Raw genomic sequence first — 23,104 nt, 5'->3', positions numbered from 1 at the left:
CTTCCACATGTTCTGAGGGCCATGATCTTAGTCCACCACTACACAGGCCAAAGAACTGAGGTCTATTCTTCTTCCTCATCCCTCCATCGTGTTTAATGTGGAAAACTAAAATATTGCTCACTCCTTGATATTGGTAACAGATTTGGTATGAGAACAATTAAACAGGAGTCTCAACAGCTTTCCTGTCTTTTAGATAGATAGATACTTTATTGATCCCGTGAGGGAAATTGCAGTGCAACAGCAGCTTTACACAGACAACACAGGAACAGTGTAACGAATTATATAATAATAGTACAATACATGCAATACAATACAAGACTTACTCACAGTCCGGACACACAAGAGCAAACTAGAACAGAACAGTACACAGAAAAATCGTATCACACATATGAATATAAATATAGATGTAAATATAGATATAAATGTATTGCACAGGTCCCTGGCATATATTGCACAAAAAATGGTTGTAAACGGGAAAAAGAAAAAGAAAAAGAAAGAGAACAGATGTAGCAGTAGATGTGTAGATGCGTTTAGTCCAGAAACAGGTCACTGTCAATGTTGCCTCTGCCCAGACGCAAGGTGGATGCGTTGTACAGTCTAATGGCAGAAGGCAAGAATGACCTCCTGTAGCGCTCCCTGTCGCACCGTGGATGAATCAGCCTATTGCTGAACGTGCACTTCATTTCTACAAGCCTGTCATAGAGGGGATGGGAGACGTTGTCCATGATGGCCTCTAGTTTGGACACCATTCTACTCTCAGCCACTACCTCCAGGGGGTCCAGGTCAGACCCAATGACAGAGCTTGCTCTCCTGATGAGCTTGTTCAGCCTTTTGGAATCTACTGCTCTAATCCCAGAGCCCCAGCACACCACTGCGTAGAAAATGGCACTTGCTACCACCGACTGATAGAACATTTTCTATCACCTTTTAACAAAGGTTCTATCATTTGGGTTTCATCAGCATCATTAGGCATTAACCCAAAACCACAGACTCCTTGAAGAATTAAGATGGTCCCAACCAGCAACTGAGATGTCAGCTAGAAACAAGCTCTCCAGCACTGAGGTTGGAGACCCCTCCTCTACAAGACAACTAAGAGATTCTATTCTTTATCGACTGGAAGATAAAGAGACAGGGAAGCACAGTGGTGCAGTGGTTAACATTGCTGTCTCTTAGCACCAGGGCCCTGGTTTTAATTCCTAGGCTGTATCTGTGGGGAGTTTGCATGTTCTCCCAGTGATTGTGTAGGTTTCCCTAGGTGCTCCGGTTTCCTCCCACAGCCCAAAGACATACTGGTAGGTAACTGGCCTGGTATGTGTCTGTGCGTGTGCCCTGCAATGGACTGGCATTCTGTCCAGGGTGTACCCTGTCTTGCGCCTGTTGCTTGCTGGGATAGGCTCTGGCTGGACTGCATCCCTGTACTGGAAAACGGACAGCTGGATAAAGAGACGCTGATTCAGAACTGCTATGATCTGGCTGGCGGTAAGACACAGAGACCACTAATCTTGAGTAGCACTCCCTCCTCCAGGCCACTTCATGCAAAAACATCCAATTAATCCAGTAAATGAGAACCCCCTAATGCAAATACAAATGTACTAGGAAGATCAAGTCAACCCACAGGCCAAAACTACTAATCCAGCCCACCTAGTTTTCAAATACCTTTGTGATATGGGTAACAGGACATAAGGAGTAAACGGCATATTTCACCTTTTTGTCAACAAAACTGTAATAACAGGACTGTCCTAGCGGAGGAAGGTGATGAAGGTCGATCTCATGCTTCTCAGCCCAATCTATCAATAAAAGAGCCTTGGGATATTTTGGTCAGCGGGTGGATGATGTAATAACATATATAATTATAAACGCTTTTCACGATGGCAGTAAGCTCTGATTTGACCCTCAGTTGGATCTATAAATGCCTCCGGTTTGGGTCTGCCACACCTCCACGCAGACGCGCACAGAACTATGTTTTCCTTCTGCGACTTTTCTGTCTTTCGCTGCCTGAATTCCTCGCAGACCAGGCAGCCACCCTGCCAGCTGTTTTACACATTGCAAGTAATCAAGCCCTGCTGTTGCTCTTTCATCGTCAAACTATTATTTCATCCCACAAACTCGTGATTCCCGAGCAATGCTTCACACACGTGGGCCAAGTTATACTGAAGAGGGGAAAAAGCTTTCCATTGGAGCGGAATAGGGTGGCTGGTCTTTATAACTAGTTTTTATATTTGGGTCGGGAGAGCTGAAGAATTCAAGGGGAGGGAGGCCAGGGCTAAACAATTTAATAAACTATAGCATAACCAAGCTAGAAAACTGCAGAGATGCGTCTTACCATTGTAAGTGGGCTAGATGAGCTGAATAGCTCCCTCTTGGTTCAAGTGTTCTTATGTTACATTTGTGCTTCTTATGTTATTAAGAAAAAATAATGATGACAACAGACCATTCAGCACATCCATTCATTTTCTAACTGCTTCTTCCAATTCAGGGCTGTGGGGGGGTCAGAGCCTATCCCAGCATGCAACAGGAGCAATGCTGCGGCAGGTGTGACAGTGCGGGGAGGGCGGAGCCGCCGCGAGCACAGGTCAAAAGTCAACGCCCTTGTGAGGTCAGCAGGGCCTGAAAATAACACAAAAGGGCAAAAAGAAAGGGGTACTGCTGTGCCTCGGGACCTCCGGGCTGGGCTCACCCTATTTAACAGGGTCCAGCCTGGGCAAAAGAACCGCTTGCACAGAGGGGACCAGACTGGACCAACCCTGTTCAGAGGGGTCCAGTCTGGAAGAGCAGGGCGCGTGAGGCCAAAAGAGAACAAGAACTGAGTGTGTGAGAAAGGGTGTGTGTGTGCCTGCCCTGTGAGGATACGTGATGGGACAGGCAAAAGCAAAAAGTTAACCTTACGTGGGTGCAGTCCCCTCTGGGACAGCAGGTGTAAACTCCCCCTTGCGGGGATGTCCCTGCTGGTCCCCTTGGGGGGTGTACAGTGTGTCTTTATAGGACCTACCCCAGCTGGGGCTCATCTAGAAGCCCAGGGCCAATATTTCCAGAAGTCTATTAACCTGCCAGTACATTTTTGGTCTGTGGGAGGAACCGGAGATCACAAGGAAACGCACACAAACACGGGAGAACATGCAAACTCCACACAGCACTCCAGGACTGAACCCAGGGCCCAGCACTGCCAGACAGCAATGCTCACCACTGCACCACCATGTGTTTTTCCTTTGTTTTTTAGAGTCTGTCAGAGCATCTGGGTTGTGTTAATACCCTCCCATGTGTAAAACATGCTTTCCAATACTGGTCTAAAACTGGCTTTCAACACATTTTCAGTTATACTCAGGAACACAACCCAGACAATCAAGGAGAGCAGCTCCTTGAATATGATCAAAGAAAATGATCAACCCTTTCTCCATGATCACTTACACTAATTCTAGGCTTTCAACCAGGTTTGGGGGAAATCTGTGTTGTACTAAGATATAACAAAATGACAAGACTTCACCGAGTTTTCTGTCTCACGAGCCCAATCTTCACAAGAAGCCACAGTAAATTCTTAAGTACCTAACAAGACTTGTATAGTTCACAAAGACAATTCTCAGGATTAGTTGATTTTTACTTTTTTTAAAGATTTTCATTTCTTTCCCTTCCAATTCGGGATCGCCCACTGTTGCTGTATGCTTCCGCTCCCAGTCCAGTAGTATAAGAAGAAGGACAGAGGGCAGACATGCTCTCCTGAGCAAGACGTTCATCTCTTCCCAGGATACCCCTGCAGCGCCCGACAGGACAGCTGGCTCCAATGAGAGGAGCAGTGTGTCACTGATGGCCTGCGAGGCCAACGACGAGAGAGAACCCCACCTGCTTAATCCAAAACCCCTCTCGCAATGCTCCTCCTATTGGGGGTAGCCAGTGACATGACCCAGACTCAAACTCATCATGTCAGTATTACAGAGCTCGGAGTGACCACCATTACTACTGAGCAAACTACCAATAACTACCATTACTACTGAGCAAACTACCAATAACTACCATTACTACTGAGCAAACTACCAATAATTACCAATACTACTGAGCGACCCACCAATAATAACCATTACTACTGAGCGAACCACCAATAATAACCATTACTACTGAGCAAACTACCAATAATAACCATTACTACAGGGCGAACTACCAATAATAACCATTACTACTGAGCAAACTACCAATAACTACCATTACTACTGAGCAAACTACCAATAATTACCAATACTACTAAGTGACCCACCAATAATAACCATTACTACTGAACAAACTACCAATAATAACCATTACTACAGGGCGAACTACCAATAATAACCATTACTACTGAGCAAACTACCAATAATTAACATTACTACTGAGCAAAATACCAATAATTACCATTACTACTGAGTGAACCACCAATAATAACCATTACTACTGAGCGAACTACCAATAATAACCATTACTACTGAGCAAACTACCAATAATTAACATTACTACTGAGCAAAATACCAATAATTACCATTACTACTGAGTGAACCACCAATAATAACCATTACTACTGAGCGAACTACCAATAATAACCATTACTACAGGCCGAACTACCAATAATAACCATTACTACTGAGCAAACTACCAATAATTGCCATTACTACTGAGTGAACCACCAATAATAACCATTACTACTGAGCGAACCACCAATAATAACCATTACCATAATAACCAATAATAACCCTGCACATTGGTGGTGGTGGAGGGGATCCCCATTACCTGTAAAGCGCTTTGAGTGGAGTGTCCAGAAAAGCGCTATATAAGTGTAAGCAATTATTATTATTATTATTATTGTTATTACTACTGAGTAAACTACCAATAATAACCATTATTACTGAGTGAATAGGTCAGAAGCTTTGTGTGATCTCTACACATTTCGCTTTCTATAGTTTGTAAAACTGGAACACCAGAAAAATACCAGTGCTCAAAATGGTTGGCTCACATGGACGGATTAAAAACAATGAATAGTTTTGACTCGGAGAAGTTTATGGAAACTCCAGTCTAAGTAATTCCCTGCTTTAAGTGGGATGGACCAACAGAATGCGCATCAGAGAGGACGGACGAGTGATGTGAGGCAAACAGCCCCCTGTGGTTTGAAAAAGGTGTCTGTGTCTACTTGTGGAGGCATGATATGGGCCCAGGTAGTACAGTACTCAAGTAATCAGAACATTACATACAGATGTTATAATACATCTCCCACTTAGTACAGAAAGCAGGTCTAGAAAAAAAAACTTAATTAGATCCAAATGTGTATTTTAAAAACCTACAAATAAAATATTCAAATGCAAATAAAATAAATGGCAGGAGTGAACTGGAGGACTGTAAATGTTATTGCTTTTAGCACGCTCGGCTTTGATTTGAATTGTGGGAGGAAGGGGTTGAGGAAATAGTCAGAGAAGAGAGCATCCAAAGTTCTTTTCCAGACGACACACTTCCGTTTGATCATCGAAGACCGGGCCCTGGGCGACTCAGACAATCTGTGGGAGGATTTCTCCTCGAGAAAGCGGATGTCTCATCTGTAGACATGAGCCTGGCACACACTGCGCCCTTACAGACTCCAACGCATCAGGAACAGTGGCGTCTGCACTGGCCAGAGACACGAACGATGATGGACAGATTACTGGCAAGCCTGCATTTTGCATCTGCTTTCCCAATTTCAACATCATAACTCTGTGGCCTCCTCATATTTCTTTCTGCTCGAAGGGATAGACACTCTTCCATTTTGCGCAGACGATACGATTCTTGAACAAATATTATTTTCCCATAGATTAAGTCATCCTGACTCAGGATCGCCATCAATCTATTTTAGAAAGAAATCTTATGCCCAATGTATCTCAGTGCACTGTACGCAGATCTAAACCTCAAAGCAACCATTAAAAAGCACAAGATCAATACAGCAAATCAGTATTCATGAATAATTTTAGAAATGCAGAAAACTAATTGAAAATTGATTTATGAAGGTACTTCTATTTGAGCCACACACATACAGTAGCATCATACTGGTTTCTTCATCAGAGAGCACAGGCCTCCCCCTGGACAGGATGCCAGTCCATCACAGGAGCAGCAGTGCTGGTTCCTATTTATACTACTGGGTGGACTGGAGCCACTGGGTTAAAGTACCTCGCTCCAGGTACAGTCTCTGTAACAGTAACAGTCTCTGTTACGTCTCTGAAAAGGTAAGATTTTCCAGCCCTCATCCTCCCAGTCGGTGTGACTTTCTAAATGGAAGACTGGAAAATGAGGAACAAGATTCTGCAGTATCATGATTGCCAGGTTGTTCAATTCTTTAGCAGCGCTTAGTTTAGATCCATTTTGCTCTGTCACTTGTCAGCTTTCATACAAACATTATGAGCTGGCTTTGTATTTCTTGACATTTACACTTTTGCTGGGAAGAAATATTAAGGAAATGTTCAACTTTTAAATTTAAATTGTTATACCAGCCGAGTCACATCACCTGTAACATGTGCCAATTTTTGTGGACCAATCAGAGGATGTAGAGCTCGTCCATTTACAGTGCTATGTGGATTGATTGTAAAAGCATTCTCAAATAATTTAATTTATTTGGGAGATGTGCCTTTTTAGTCTAAGAGCCTACAGTTGTTATTGAGCACTCAGGTCTGCTCAAAACTCTTTCATTTCAGAAAGACATTTTAAATTGCTAAGAGGTCACATTCTACATAAACACATTTTAAAAATTGGCAGATTAAAAGTTAGTGTTCTGTTGCTGTATTTTTTTTGCAAAAGACAAAAGAGGACAAAGGTTTTTCTCAAGCCGTAAGAAATGTTTCTGTGATATTTAAGACATGCATTTCCAAGAGATGTTAGCCACAATGGGTGCAAATCTCGTATGTACAGTATGCTAATGACTGATTTGTCTACATCAATGTTCCTTAGCCCAGAATGCACATTAAGATCAGGTTGTGATAAATCAGAACCTGAAATGACAGACCTAGGAATCGTCAACTTGATCACTCGGATAACCAAGACAACAGACCCAGGAAAGCTCGGCTATTTCATACAGATAACCATGGGTCTGGGAATTCCCAGAATTCTTGTTTTCCTCTCGTCTGTGTCCAGTGGTCAAATGTTATGATATTATTAACTCCTGTAGAAATTGGTGAAATACTCTGTGGCCGACTGCTTGTAGCCTTTCTAATGTTTTTATGTTGCTAATGTGGCCTTGGCTAGGGAAGATTTTCAATCTATACAGATTGAATAGGCACGCATTTAAAGCGCAGGTCAAAAATTAAATGCAGACTGATCTGCTTCTGTCTGTCAAAACAACACTAATCCCCATCTCTGAACTGGCTTCATCACTCTGCTCTCCTCCCCACTGAGAGCTGGTGTGTGGGGAGCGTTCTGGTGCACTATGGCTGCCGTCGCATCATCCAGGTGGGGCTGCACACTGGTGGAGGTGGAGGGGATCCCCATTACCTGTAAAGCTCTTTGAGTGGAGTGTCCAGAAAAGCACTATATAAGTATAAGCAATTATTATTATTAACAAAAGATACCCCAAGTGTCTTCACTTCACACTTTCAAAGACGCACAGTATGACCAATGTTATTCTAATCTCCACAAGACAGCGTGATGACTGGAGGAACTTAAGATTCCTGAGCCCAATGAGAACTTACCCTCTGAAGATCAGACCAAAACAAGGTTCAAAACAATAGGAAGCCATAAGACCATCCAGCCCACGTGGTATTGAGCCGATAGTGGCAACACCTTTCACAATGTCATGCAGCTGTTTCCTGAAGGAAACCAGCGCAGCGGCTTCAACGACACGGACGGACCGCTTGTTCCACACTCCCACCACCCTGAGGGAAAAGGAGTCCCTCCAGCTCCAGGGTTTGAAAGTGGTTTCTCTGCTTCGTGCTTAACGGCTCACTCGGAAATTCTCAGGTGAAAAGCCTGCTCCGGCACAGACAGCAAGCGAGGGGGAGAGGGCAGACAAAAAAACAGAAACAGGGAGAAAAAAGGAACAGAGAGGAGAGAAGCAAAACAGAGGAGAGAGGAGGGATGCCATGTGGAAAAAAAATTAAGAAACGGACACACAGAAAAAGCAACACTCGCAGCTAAGGTATTAAGAAAGGGAAAGGAACTTCAGTTCTCCAAGAGCCAGTTTTTTTCTGAAAGCAGTAGCCAAGACTCACTCAGTTTTCCATTGGTCATTCCTCTCCCCCCTTGGCCCAGACCACTGAGCGCTGAGCTGTGCACTCTGAGGCTGAGGGCACGGCGGCAGATACTGTCTCTCCCCTGAAGAGGGGATGGTCACGGCTCTGTTTTACACAGTGATGGTCGCAGTCACCCCATTTCCTGTGATAGACCCCCTAGTCCTGGAGATAACTCTGCTATCTGCTGCATTACTCTCATACTGAATTCCTCGCTGGCGATGTTGGTCTGTTTGTGTCATACTTTTGTGTGGGACCCTGCCGTAATGATGCGACGGCAGCCATAGTGCGCCAGAGTGCTCACCGCACACCAGCTCAGTGGGGAGGAGAGCAGAGTGATGAAGCCAGTTCAGAGATGGGGATTATTAGCAGGCCATGATTAGTAAGGGCCAATGGGAAATCTGGCTACCTTACTACCTTGTCAATTCTCAGCCATCCATATTACAATATTCTAGTTGTCACGTCACTCTTATCCTTTCCTGTACAGGTAACCACCCGTGGGTGCAGAATCATCGCTCAAACATGGAGCCGTCACCAGCTGTGTTGGCAGATGTGTGGCAGGACCCAGCATGCAGTCTGCTGCCTCTCGGGCACTTCTTTTTACAGCTCACACAAGCGGCAGTAGACTTCTCTACATCAAATCACCAGCCTCCCGTCTTGGGAGACTTGACAGTTACTTGGAGCTCTAGAGAATGATATAAACAGAGCAGTCTCATCTTATGCTATGGTACTTCTTCCACAAAGACCGCTGACAAAAGATCATTGGGTCAGCCGAAAATCAAGTCCAGATTTAAACTAGTCTGGCTAAATGGCAATCATAGGTACATCAAGTGAGTAAATTACAAACAGGCCAATACCAGAAGATCATGGAAATCTGGGCCGGATGAGGGCCACATCCATTTTAAAAAGGGGGCTTGATTTCACCTGGCCTGTGACATCTGCAGAGCGACAGGAGCTTTGGGAAAGAAAATCAGCTGAAGATGACACTACGCCCTCATGCTTGGCTATCTACTGTACTTCCCAGGTCCTGACCTTCTGATGTATCTTCCTGATTTCTTTCTTGGACCTTTACAACAAAGCCTTTCTGTCTGCATTTGCGTTCCCTTGAGGCTTGAAAGTCTGTAAATATTTAGACAGGACTGGTGCACTTTCCTCCTAGGTACAGAGCGGAGCAGGAGCTGTGCAAACAAGTCCAGCAGTTTCAAAGGTCGGCTGCTGTTTGTCCTGCGCAGCACCTCTTTACCGCTTGACTGCTTCATAGCTGGGCGCCATCTCGCTTGGCAACGAGCAGGAGCCCGGATCAGCCGAACCCGAAGCAGAGGAGAAGCCTGACGGCGGAGCTCTCCTCGGGGAGAAGCTGAGTAGGCAGAATCTCACTGCCCAAGAAGAGAACACTTTCAGGTCAGCAGTTCAAAAGCTGTTTCAAACAATGATGAGAATGAAGTTTCCATCAAGACGAGCTAAAAAAGGCTTTGATTTCTGAAAAAAAACACACATCTGGAGGTGACCTAAAAGCAGCTGTATGGGTTTCACTCACAGAAGAGGAAAACAGAACCTCTAGTTCGCCTCCCTAAAATGATCGCTAAAATTGAAAGAAAGACCACGTTCAGCGCCAAGAGTCTGTAATAGATGAAAGTTTATCACAGCACAAGGAAATACAGTTCAGCTTCTTTACATAAGCAGCTGGACCAACAGTTGGGTGCTTTGTTCTTACGAGACAGTTCTGAAGTGCTGTAACTCATTTTATAATAATAATAATAATAAAAAACTTTATTTTATATAGCGCCTTTAAAGGTGGCTTCTCAAAGCGCTTTACAGGATGACAATAACAATAAATAAGAAGAGTATAACAATAAATAAGAAGAATACACAAGATAAGACACAATTACAATATATAGAGGAGACCGTGGATGGTGGTACTAAGAAAAGCAGAGGGGTGAAGAATGGAACAGTTCAGTAAAGGCTTTTCTGAAGAAGAGGGTTTTGAGTCTGGATTTGAAGGAGTTTAGAGAAGGTGACTCTCTGATATCCTTGGGCAAAGAGCTTGGGGACATAACAGGAGAAGGCCCTGTCACCCATACAATGTAGACGGGCTTGGGGGAGAGTAAGGAGGGCAGAATTTGAAGAGCGAAGGTTGCGAGGTGGGGAGTAGAGTAATAATAGTTCAGACAGGTATTGAGGTGCCAAGCCATGAAGAGCCTTATAGGTGAGCATGAGGATTTTAAAGTCTACACGGAATTTGACCGGAAGCCAGTGCAAGAACTCCAGGACAGGAGTAATGTGAACACTTGCACTAGACCTGGTCAGGATTTTGGCTGCTGAATTTTGGACATACTGCAGTTTGCTCAGAGAAGATTTTGATACCCCTGCGAGTAGAGCATTACAGTAGTCAATTCGAGAGAACACAAATGTGTTGATCAGCTTTTCAGCCACAGTTAATTTTGCTCTGTAATGACATGTGCTCACCTTCTATCAAAGAAATGGCAAAAATATTCCAAACGCAAGCTCTGCTAGTTCATGTCAAAGGCTCACTCCCCATGATTTCTATCCCTTTATTTTATTCTGTTGATGCATATTTTTGCACATAACCTGTTACCTTTTTGTTGTTTTGCACATTGCCTGTTGTTGTTTTTTGCACACTGCCTGTTGTCTCTGTCTTTCTTTTGCTACACAATTGTATTGTTGTTGTTGTTGTTTTTTTTTCTCTTTGTACTACTTATGTCCAAGAGCTAGCTAAATAGCATTTCGTTATACCATATATCATGTATATGAGTGTAATGACAATAAACTTGAACTTGAACTTGAACTTAAGGGTACTTACTCAGAGCACAGGCTGAGCCCCAAGGACAGAAGGTCATTGGTTCCAGCCCTGGCTACTGTATGTCCTCAGAGCTCTGCTAAGGTTGGACGGGCGTGCTCAAGGCAGGATATTGTGACATAATGTAATAATAATAATAATGTTGCTTTATCAGCCCTATACAATTTCTTGCATTAGGAATTCATCTTTTCACAGACCCCAGCTTGCTCTCCAGGAGACACACAGACAGGGAGAGAAGCTGGGGGTCAGAGCGCAGGGTCAGCCATTGTACAGGACCCCTGGAGCAGCGGGGGTTAAAGGCCTTGCTCAGGGGCCCAACAGAGTAGGATTCCTCTGCCAGCTACAGGATTTGAACCAGCAACCTTCCAGCCCCAGGCACAGATCCTTAGCCACAGAGCTACCACGGGCAGCAGCAGCTGCTCCTGGGCCTGGGCAGTTATCCGAGAGACAGCACTGCCACTGCCTCTCTTGACACCAGCCTCTTGTGTGGAGGGACACTGCCAGATGCAGAGTGTGACGAACAGCTGACGGCTCAGGCACGCGCGTCTTTCCAAAGGAAAGCTGGCCTTGTCCTCCGTAGAGCTGAGCTGCTCATTTATTTGGGATTGCAAAATCAGGGAGCGATGGATGTCACTCTACGGCCAAAATATTAGCAACCCCAGGTCAAATGAACAGACTGGGTGGTGGGCAATGTGTGGTTAAGTTTGAGGAGCATGAGACAGCCTTCTGTCACCTTGTGTGGACAGAATGATCCCTAGATCCTGAAAAATCCCTACTGAAAAATGATGGATCCTACACACCTTTATCCCTAATCGCTACCTCAGCTGAAGGCAGTGCTGCTATCTGAAGGACAAGCCACTGGACAAGTAAGAAAAATACTTGTATTTTGAAAAATAGATTTTTACATGCCGCTACAGGAAACTACAGAAGAGTAACCAATGAATGTTAAATTCATTGCAGGGAAGTCTTCTAATTTACATTTGAATGGACATCAGGACATCAGTTTCCCTTTGATGTATCAGTTGCATGCCCCAGAAACTGGTGTGTGTTAACTCACAGTTAACACTCACTTTTGTCTAACTTGTGATGACACAAAAAGCCTCTTCAGCAGCAATCAAATATATATTTTTCATGATTTTCACTTCTAGAATCCTATTCTGTGGAAGTTATTCTGAGATCAGTCACTCGGAATAACAGAGCAGCTGATTATTCTGGCTAACTGAGCTTTTTAAAAAAACAGACTTCTTTAAGACTTCTGGTTAAAGTGGGAGTTTTCTTCTGTAATAAAATGACATACTCATCTTATGATTATACCGTAATGGATGACCTCTCCAGCTGTGCTATGTCTCTTAATGGCATTTACAGTTGTAAGGTGTCACACACATTTCACCCTTTGCCCATTTAACATTTTCACGATTATATCAAACCTAGTCACACAAGGGTCAAAATATCACTATACGCTGCACAGTGTTGCAGGGTTCCAGTCAAGAGACAGAAGCTGATTATGATCTGTGTACAAAAACATGAAAATCTTTACATGTTTCGACACAACAACATTTAAAGGCATTTGGACTCAAGGAAATAAGCTATTTAGCTTTGTTCCTGAGTCTCTAAGGAAGGGGTGTGTAATGTTCCAAGGCAATCTACAGTTTAATCTGCAAGAATCATCTAAATATAAAGGAAGTCGCTCATTGCTACACTGTGACTCTCCGACTTTCCTGGGCCTGGTGATAGTGTAATGTCACACAGCCAGACTGCCTACAACCACAATGAGCAACAAGCGCTTTCCCAGAAACCACAGCATCACCACACAGTGGCTTACATTTTGAAAGCAAAATAAAAGTACATGACAGACAAGTAATGTTTTCTCAATTTTTCCAGTAATGTACAATATAGCCCAATGCGGCCTAAAATGGCTTCTCATTAAAGCTTTTAGCTGGAGGAATCAGTCTTCTAAATGCTAGATCATAAAATGCCCACGTCTCTAAATGCAGCAGCTTGCCGACTTGAACAGACTCCCTCTTTTCTAATCTATGACCAACAGCAGCATTTTCTTTTGACAAAGTTAAACCTTTACGACATTAGTTAATGTTTTAGCATTTATAGTCAATCCACCTTAAACCCTAAAGGTGAACTATGCATCCCTGACTACTACAGCTGGGTCACTTGTGACAGGGGCAGCACAAAGTCTACACATGCTGTGCATGGCTTCAGTTTCTCAGAACACTTATTTTCTAAGGGTGCAGGGCAAAGGGTTGGTGGCTGGTGGGGATTTTTGAACCAAGAACCTCCTGGTAAAAGGTCTTCACCCCTGTGCAATCTGCTGTGCACACCACAGCAGATTGCACAGGCAGCGGTCTAATAAACCTTCTGCAACTCCAGAATGACTCCACAATTCAGCTTCGGATAGGGCTGCAATCAGACTTCAGCACATCAAGGTCCTTGCATAAATAAAACTCCATCTTCATACGTTCATGCAGATGCTAAATTAAGATGCATTTCATGTCATTGTAGACTGAAAACTGTCCAGTGCAAAGAATCCTGGATAGTCCTGACATTGTCTATGGTACATGAATACATTTCTGATTATTAAGGACCACAGGGAGCCTCAAGCTTAAAGGAGAGCTGCAATCCCAATTTCCCGGACCGGTTCTTAAAGCTCAGTAACAAAATAAATTCACTGACAGCACAGAAACAAGAGTTCCCATGATAACGTTTACACTGTTGCTGTTATGTGCTACCAAGTGAAAAGGCAATATTTCAGATCTGCAAAATGTCCTTTCCCCTCTTTTCAGGTGTTTCAGTTCTTGTAATTTTTACCCATAGATCGTTGGTCCCTCAGGAATAAGTCTCTAAACTTCTCTTCAAGCAGTGATAAGTAACTAATTGATCTTTAATGTAATTAGTTGAAATTCGGTAATTATAGTGGTCTGTAAGCCTTAAGAAGTAAAGTGTACAGAAACCCGAAGAGTTATTTTTTTTATTGGCTCTTACTTGCAGTTTCGTGTTTACAAATAAGTTTTATATGTATTCTTAAGTGTATTTTAAAACGAGTGAATTCGCTAATGTAGTCCCACCACTTTCGATAGTGGACGCCACCTTGTAGCCCACTAGCTTAAACCAGCACGTCATGTTATTTGGTTTTGAGCACACTGTTGTTAATTACTTTACCTTGTGAAATATTGCTTCTAATTCATCTTCTGCACAGAGGGATCACTGTGTAAAAAGATGCAGGTTTTCTGACGCTGGCACAGACGGACCTCCAGTCCCATCACAGAGCTGCAGCACTGGCCAAGTCAAGACTTGAGGCTCAGAGTGGGCACCTCCACACCATCTGCTCTCTGCCCACGTCAACAGGAGATGGTACCAGGGCAGGAGCCTCTCAGCCCACTGCTTCCCATTAGTCAACATACATTCATGTGCTTACCGGACACACATACAGGTGTAGCGGCAATGCTTGTTAATAAGACAGAATTAAGTGTTGCTGTGCTTTCCCAAATGAGGCCCCATCTCTCTCTTCATCTCTGAGGTGCAGCCACGGAGAAGCTGTTCATGCAGGCTGATTTAAAGATGTTTTCTTTTGATAAGGGACAGCTCCCAAATGGGGATGCACTTAGCTAAGCCTGGCTATCATGATCAATGGTCATCCATTGGCGCCTATCTGTCTAGGGAGTGCCAGATGGACATCTGGACTGCATTCCTAGGTGTCAGGAGTAAGTGACTCATATCTCACCTTGATCAACCAATCAGGGACTGGTAGGGCCGAGTAACCCACGTGGGACTCTGATGCCCATAAAACTTTCAGCCAATGAACGAGCTGAAGTTCCTCCAGGTAAAAACAGGCAACACAGAGCTCCAGGAGAATTCGAAGGACTTTTCCAGTAGGAGAATTCTAAGGAGAATTCCAGTGGTGCGAGACAATTCCAGGGCAGGACGGCCCAGGAGCAGAAAGGCTCCCAAGGGCAGGACATTCTCGCAGCGCGCCTCCTGACCATCCTGAGACTCCGCCCGGACAACCACGGAACGGCCAGTGTGTCCGAGTGCCAGAACTTTCCTTTGTTCTACTGTAAGAGTCTAGAGCGGAGGTTGCCAGAGAGTAACCAGAGGATCCACCCGAGGTTAGCATCAGCAGCAAGCCTCGTGAACAGGTCGGAACTGTGGACAGCTGAATCACTATTCAGAACTAGCGCTTCATCAGGAACGAACCGGTCCTCTTCCTGACCTGCTGGGACCCACAGTCATCTTTTCTCCTGTCCACAAACTTCGCTAGTTAAAGCCAACACTAACTAGCCGGTCAGTGAGCATCAGCAGCGCACCATCGCAAGCTGCACAGCACAGCCTGGCACAGAGCCAGAGAGCCCGCAGGAGATCTGAATCCCCAGAGATTGGATGAGTATTCAACTTCACTGCATTACAGCTCGAGAATTCAATTGTTATCCCAACCAGTTGATATCAATTTAATTCCTAAGAGTTATGTACTTGTTTTGAGTATCCAATGTAGAAGTTATAACCAAGTTAATTTACGAAACGGTCTAAATGAATGATATACTGAACGTATGTTCTTTTGATATATGTAACTCTTCGTAACTGATTAAATATATACCTTTTGTATTCTGATAACCCTCTCGATAAGATCTGTTAGGTTTATATGCATATTTTATGTATTAATAAATGTATTCTTGTGTATTAGTACCTGTGTGTGTGCGTTGTTTGAGTTATATCGCATGGTTGGATTCTAAGGCCATTAAAAGAATCAATTTAGTGATTTACTGCTACAATTAATAATTGTCCCAGTAAATGCCCAAACCCTACAGAACTGGTGCCTCGTGAGAGTACACTACACAGGCATGCCAATAAAGCCCTTGGAACTGGAATGTCCAGGGTGATTTCCAATACAGGAAATTAGTACAATATAGGAGTACAATGCAAGTGATGCACAAACAAAATATAAAAGCAATAACTGCATAGCAGACAGTGTTGATAAAGAGAATTAATGTAAATGGCTCAGGATCTGCGCCTGTGGCTGGAAGGTTGCAGGTTCGTATCCCGCAGCTGGCAGAGGAATCCTACTCTGTTTGGCCCCTGAGCAAGGCCCTTAACCCCAACTGTTCCAGGGGTGCTGTATAAATGGCTGACCCTGCGCTCTGACCCCCAGCTTCTCTCCCTGTCTGTGTGTCTCATGGAGAGCAAGCTGGGGTATGCGAAAACAGAAATTCCTAATGCAAGAAACTGTATATGGCCAATAAAATGATCTCAATCTTATCTTATTTAGTTGTAGCAAGTCTTCAAATGTGCTTTGAACCAAAAAGCCCAAAACATCAATACCGAAATTGGTTAATTCTGACGACAGAGCAAAACTGTAAGATAGAAAACTAAAGGCAAATATTTTTACCTTTAATGATGTTGTCATTTACACATATTTATACATACATTTGAATCATCAAAGTGAAGAAATTTCCTTCACAAACCTAGCCCAGAACGGAACATACCAGCCAAGATCGGAACTGGTAGTTATTCGCGTGCTGTGTTCTCATTTTCAAACAGAAAATACATGAGAAATTATTACTAGCGCTACCCCAAGGAATAGTTAAAGAAAGGGAAATGAATTTTCGAATGAGTACGATTTTTATTTTTACTCCGATGACTCAATTCCTAAAATTACTTTGCAGTTCTGGATCTTTCGGATGCATTGCCCCCTTGTATTTCGGGCGGTTGCCACGGTTACCCCACGATGTTGTACATACATCCAGCCGGCCGCCCGTGCCCGAACATTACACTCTGGGAGATCGGATCCTGTCATTTTAGCAGCATAATGGAAAAAAAACCCAAGAAAACATGTATCCAGCTTGGTTGACGTATTTCCATGGGAGTACAACAGTGACGTTTTTGTAGAAATCTGGAGAGAAATATTCTGCACAGGCATTTCCCACTACCGCCAGTAGGCTGTGAGCACCCAGAAGCGTAGGTTAACTCTCGGAATTCAACAAAATCATCTAAAGCTGGCCTTTTTATTGCGTACTGTGGAAAATAGATTTGTCATTTTGGTCTGTCCCAGAGGAAATGGAATACTTTCATTATAGGAAGTAATGTGTCGTATGAGCGTTTAACCTCCAGCGCTCCAGCTGTGTGAGTCTGTTTTGCTCGGTCGGGACCTGAAAGCTCGATTCACCGGCCACACGAACCGCTTTTAAAGAGGTCGAGTGGAGGCGTAGACATTGCACTTGAATTCAAGCTCCGATGAGAGAATTTAAAAATATGTCGTCAAGTGGCGATACAGCCCACTGCAGCGTATTTATGCATGCATGTCTCATTTTGTCATGCGGTGCGCAGAAACAACTTCTGAGATGTTAATCATACCCAGAATAAATAATGTGTCACTCGCCCAGTGTATCGCTAGATTGTGCGAGCGATTTGTCCCCTGTACGGGAGGACTCCCATCATACAACTTCTAACCCTGTGGCAGTCATAACACGGAAACCCGCTTAATGTGTAACTTTTGAGTCACTGTTTTGGAATCACCATAGATAAGCAAACAAATAAATGATGTTTTGCCACCTTTGTTTGTTCTATAAATGACACAGCATCTTAGTTTATCCGAGGACCTCACTGAAGGCAACCACAAACCTTGTTAAGTGAGGTAGATTGATGGCATTGAATACTTTTTTACTTGAATTGCAGATAATTATCTCCATTAGCAATGCTGGTTCTAATCTTGGGTAGACAAAACTACATATATGGGGAAAATATTGTATTTGACAATGAGGGTGTAGAGAGCTCATAAGCACACCGCTCAGATCACTTATTATGGAAGGCTCATGCATTCCAACAGATTTAAAGCGCATACAGTGGCGATATCATTCAAATCATTCATCATTCCAAGCATAGCCATGCTTCATATTTATTCAGTTTTTTTGTGTGTTTTACAACAGCTCAAGCGACTTGGCGCTACCGTTCCCAACTGCCAAGTACACTGGAGACCGTAATGAGGGTGTAAACCTCAAGAATATCCATTGAAGAGTACTTCATAGGCATTTCTAAAATCAGATATCACTCTGAATTACTTGATGGTCTGTAAGTATAACTTACACAGTTACAGTTGGTCTGGAAGTGCATCTTAATAATCTTAATAATAACCTTTTCACTATTATATTTGTCTCCCTAACCATCACTTTTTCCCCATTTAAAAGTAATAACTCATTTAGAGTAAGTTTCAAGTTTCAGGAACTTCTGCCAGAAAGCTACTGAAAAATAAATCACTCTTGTTTTTGAAGTAGAATTTAGACCACAGTTCTCCAAAAAGCTCCAATGATCTGGTGTCTGAAAACACACCTCACAGTAGGAAAATGTGTGGAAATGGTTTCGTCAAGGGGGTGTCGCTGAGCTCTTCAGTTTTTGAACGGCATCGGATAGCTATGCAGCACAAATCATGAGGTTTCAGTGATTATACAGTAACAATAACATTAGAGAATTTCAAAGTTTTTAAAGAGAATCCAATCTATTTAAAAACAACCAGCAACACAGACGTGAAAACATTAAATTCAGCGCAATCTGCTTTCCCCGTGTGAAGGCCAGTAGCCCTTCTGTTACACAGTAAATCATGTTTTTAATTCGCCTGTTCACCTCATACAATGGGTCCGTTTGTTTAAAAAGCACAAAGACGCTTTCTGGAATGCTAGATCACTTCAGTGAGACCTACAGCCATCAAGGTCCTCAAGATTTAAAAATAAAACAGAAGGGGGTAATTGAATAATATCCATGATAGTTTAGACCTCTTTCAAAAATATAACATTCTCACTTCAACTTCGGAGCAATAGTGCCGTTAATGGCAGACTGCCTGCCCCTCACAGAAGACCTCTGAAAATGCCTCATGGAGCAGGAGTTGAAGGGTCTCGGGTTTGTGCAATTAATCGACAGGGTTTAAGCGCCAAGCGAGAAGACCTGCATTTAGCTCATGCTCGCTGTAAACTGCACAAGCACATAATGACGGTACCTTGAAATCCGGAACGATCTGCTTGATTTTGAATGAGGTCTTGGATGCCGTTAGCATAATGCCTCTTCTCTCTAGCGCTTTTTAGACCTGGAATCAAGACGGTCCGCTTTGCCAGCCGTTCGCACTCAAGGAAGGGAAATTCAGGACGCGTTTTTAGTCCGCTCCATGCTATCCGGGAACGTCCAAGCTGGTCACTTCGTGTCAAGAGCGGACACATCACTTGAACACCTCGGTCGTGCCTTCTCTCTTTCACGCAAGACTGCATCCATTTCGCAGTTTCCCCGTTATCCCGCTGGCGAATTTTTAGATAAGGAAAAAGCCGCAGTTTGTCGAATAACAACGGTTACTCCATCCCTCGTCGACACGCCGCGAAGCAATGTGCTGTGAAGCACAGAATAAGGCATATGATGAACCTTCTCCAGCTCCGACTGCTCTGGTTGTGTTTACCTCCTCGCCATAGTGAAACTGACACTCTATTTCTAACAGAGCAGAAGACAGACAATTCTGGCTCCGCGTCTTAAAGGGCCAGCAGGTCTGTTTCTTCTTCTAAGAAAACTACAAATCCTTGCCCCCAGGGTTAAACGTTTGCCTCGCAAACCGCTACACGTCTTGAACGCGATTCCTCCTGGAGTTTATGAGCTATCTCTAAAGAATGTATGTATTGTAGAGCTCACTCTCTCACACATAAGCCGTTTGGCCCCGAATACACATAGATTCTTAACCTACCAATTCGTGAAATTGAAAGACAAGTTTAGGGTTTTAGAGTGCGAGTCTGAAGAATATAAAACACAGAATAAGAGAAAATAACAGGTTTGTATTGGACGTTAAGTCGCTGTTATAAACTTTGTAAGTGCCTGGCACTTGAATCACATATGCATGTATAAAAATATTTCTGGAATGACGAGATCAAAGAAACCAGATCAAAGCCCAAAGAAGAGATCAGCTGCCTTTCGAGCTAAACAGAATACAACCTGCAGTTAAGTCTCTCTGTAAACCTGGTTTCTACAAAATGAATGGGAGCCTATTTCCCTATTTCAAAGATGCATTTTCTAACCAGAAGAGGCTGTTTTTAAACCAAGGGATTCTTTACTTAGGAAATCAAAGTTCCCAACTTACAAAATAGCAAGCTCTCTTAACAAGGTTCAGATGCTTCGCTCCAGTCAGAGGATGTGAAGAAGCAGATCTCTCCTTCAATATTTTTTCCCTTTTCTCCTCCCTCTCTTTCTCTCCTTGTCTCCCTTTTTGGCTTCCTGTTTTATACACTGTTCCTGGACAGTTAATTGACAGTTAATAAATTACCCAGAATTTAATTAACTAAGGCAAGGCGAGGTAAATGTTAAAATTGCTTTGATCACTGAAGCTGGGACCCCTACATCTCAGCAGACATCCCCTTGCTCTGAAGCTGGACATGTTGACACTAGCCAGGTGTTCGCCATTGTATCTAGATTCACTTCAGAACAATCAGAAAGACTACAGGAGAAGGCATCATTGAGCCCATCTTGCTAGCTGCCTGACCAGCAGTGAGTGTGTGTGTGTGAGTGTCTGTGTGTGAGAATTCTGATGATTTGCTGGATAGGGACTAATGGGACAGGAAAGAACAAAAAAGCCTTAGATACCACATTGAAAAAGAAAATAGCTGCAGTAAGGATCAAATTCATTAGGATGTCGAATTCGATTAACCCGTTTTGTAACAACAAAAAACTAAGCTGTTTATAGGAAAGATCTTCTTTCACTTTCTGCCTCACTACTCTGTCACTAGTATATGATCCAATCCCTGGTTTATTTTTGAAATCTGTAGAACTCCACGTTTCTAACACAACCAGAAGAACTCCAGCCAGACCTCCCTGTCCTATACTAGCACTAAAAAGTTGTAAACTCACTTCCTTCTCAGCTCATGACGAAGTTGTGTCAAGCTTCTTTTCTCTTCTAGGCAAAATTCACTTCATTTAATTGTCTGTAACTGGTTGCCACTGCTGTCCAAAACAGTAATTGAAGGTCTTGCAGTTTTAATTATCTGTTTTTCTAAAACCCTGGCAAATAACGCTGTCCACAGGGTGGGGTTTGTTGCACAGTACCCTGCAAACATGTCATTAAAGTTGTCTGTGCCTCCAAGATTGCTTTATAAAATCCAGAAGTCTCCTTAAAAACCGCTGGTTAAAATAGAAAAGAAACCTTTATTTTGGATTTTGATCTTTGTTCTTAAATGTACAAGCCCCACAGCCTGCATACACATCTACAATATGTAGAAACATAGAGTCTACATTACTGTAAGAAAGCATTGTTGCTGTTCAAAACTGTTCTGCAGTGAACTGCCAGTTAAAAGTATAGGGGAAGTCCGTATTCATTCAGTCAAACAGTACTGGGCTAAAAAAAACTTCACAGGTCGTTGGGCAGCAGTTGTAAAGATTTCACCTTTTTATCTGTTCAGTAACGCACAAGATACTGCACCTTTCCTCGAATTTCTCATTCAAGGCAGCAAGCATTCTCCAGACATGCTGTACGCACTGTGCAGTAGAGATCCATTCCATTACGCCTACATCAGTAGCTGTTGTCTGGTCCCAGAGAATTCAAGGTCTCACCTTTTTAATATATTCATTGATACAGCTATTGACCTTAATCCTCTAGATAAATGTCCCAATTGTCCCTTATATGTAGCATTGAAAAATGAGGGTATACACATGAATGCATTAAAGTATGGTAGGAATTGGTCAATGACCTAGTGTGTCAGCCGATAGACTTGGATTAAGAATTATTTAATTCAATAAAATGAAAAGAGGGTATCATTTCTAAAAAGAAAAGAGGGTATAGATCATGATTACATGCTCAAATTCACTGGTAAATTGTAAGGGCTTTGTGCATTCATGGGGCTCAAAGAAATGTCTGATACTGACTGGCAAAAGAAACTAATTTTCTAATGAAAAAAACTACCATATATTGGTGAAATTAACCAAATGGATCTCTTCAGAACCCAATACTGAATCAGGAGCCAGAAAGCACGAATGGAAATTGAGCTCTCAGTCCCTCAGAGGCTGGCCACATTCGCACGAGGAGCTCGACACTGCCCAGGGCTATATGCACCAGATGTTTGACCAGATGTGGTGGGACATAATAATAATAATAATAATAATAATTGCTTACACTTATATAGCGCTTTTCTGGACACTCCACTCAAAGCGCTTTACAGGTAATGGGGATCCCCTCCACCACCACCAGTGTGTATCCCCACCTGGATGATGCGACGGCAGCCATAGTGCGCCAGAACACTCCCCACACACCAGCTCTCAGTGGGGAGGAGAGCAGAGTGTTGAAGCCAGTTCATAGATGGGGATTATAAGGAGGCCATGATTGGTAAAGGCCAATGGGAAATTTGGCCAGGACACCAGGGTTACACCCCTACTCTTTTCGAGAAACACCCTTGGATTTTTAATGACCACAGAGAGTCAGGACCTCGGTTTTATGTCTCATCCGAAGGACGGCGCCTGTTTACAGTATAGTGTCCCCGTCACTATACTGGAACATTAGGACCCACACGGACCGCAGGGTGAGCGCCCCCTGCTGGCCCCACTAACACCACTTCCAGCAGCAGCCTTAGTTCTTCCCAGCAGGTCTCTCATCCAGGTACTGACCAGGCTCACACCTGCTGAGCTCCAGTGGGGCTGCCAGCTGGGAGTTGCAGAGTGATGTGGCTGCTGACAGAAGATGCTCTCTGAGCCCTCTTCAGAGCTGGGTTATCAGAAGAACTCGAGGATGAGATGGTTGGCTGGCACCTACCTCGGTCTCTTGAGCCCCTGATGACCCAGCAGTCTGGGTCAGAGAGCATCGGAGAGAAAGGCACCTCAAGACCACTGACTCGGATCAAGTATGTCTGCCCATTGCCACCCAGGTCACCAGAGACCCCATTCCATCAGCACAGGAGTCTGAGGAACACTGTAGCTGGGGAAAACCCAGATATTGTCGGAGGAGCATCATCAACAAGGCACTGCCGTATTATTGGAAGTTCCCTGTGTCACTTCTGAAGCCCATGATGACGGCTATGAGCTTACTTTGGAAATGCCTTTGAGGATTTTGAATACAGTACTCATATCATGTCTCCAAGTC

At 43.5% G+C, this 23,104-nt stretch overlaps 1 protein-coding gene across 2 annotated transcripts in view; it reads right to left on the bottom strand.

Annotated features, from left to right (window-relative positions):
* mtmr11 (myotubularin related protein 11) overlaps positions 1-19,512 on the bottom strand; it is a 58,849-nt gene extending 39,337 nt beyond the window's left edge. For both annotated transcript variants that reach the window (XR_011183786.1, XM_015336671.2), the window contains exon 1: positions 19,007-19,512. Coding sequence is in view for 1 of the 2 variants with exons in the window: in XM_015336671.2 (XP_015192157.2) it covers positions 19,007-19,063 (57 nt within the window). In the remaining variant the exon portion in view is untranslated. The remainder of the gene's footprint in view (positions 1-19,006) is intronic.
* Positions 19,513-23,104: the final 3,592 nt, after the last annotated feature.

The sequence above is a fragment of the Lepisosteus oculatus genome, chromosome 27 (assembly GCF_040954835.1).
Source record: "Lepisosteus oculatus isolate fLepOcu1 chromosome 27, fLepOcu1.hap2, whole genome shotgun sequence".
Classification (NCBI taxonomy): domain Eukaryota; kingdom Metazoa; phylum Chordata; class Actinopteri; order Semionotiformes; family Lepisosteidae; genus Lepisosteus; species Lepisosteus oculatus.
The sequence above is the reverse complement of the archived record's forward strand: the minus strand, read 5'-3'. Positions and strand labels throughout refer to the sequence as shown.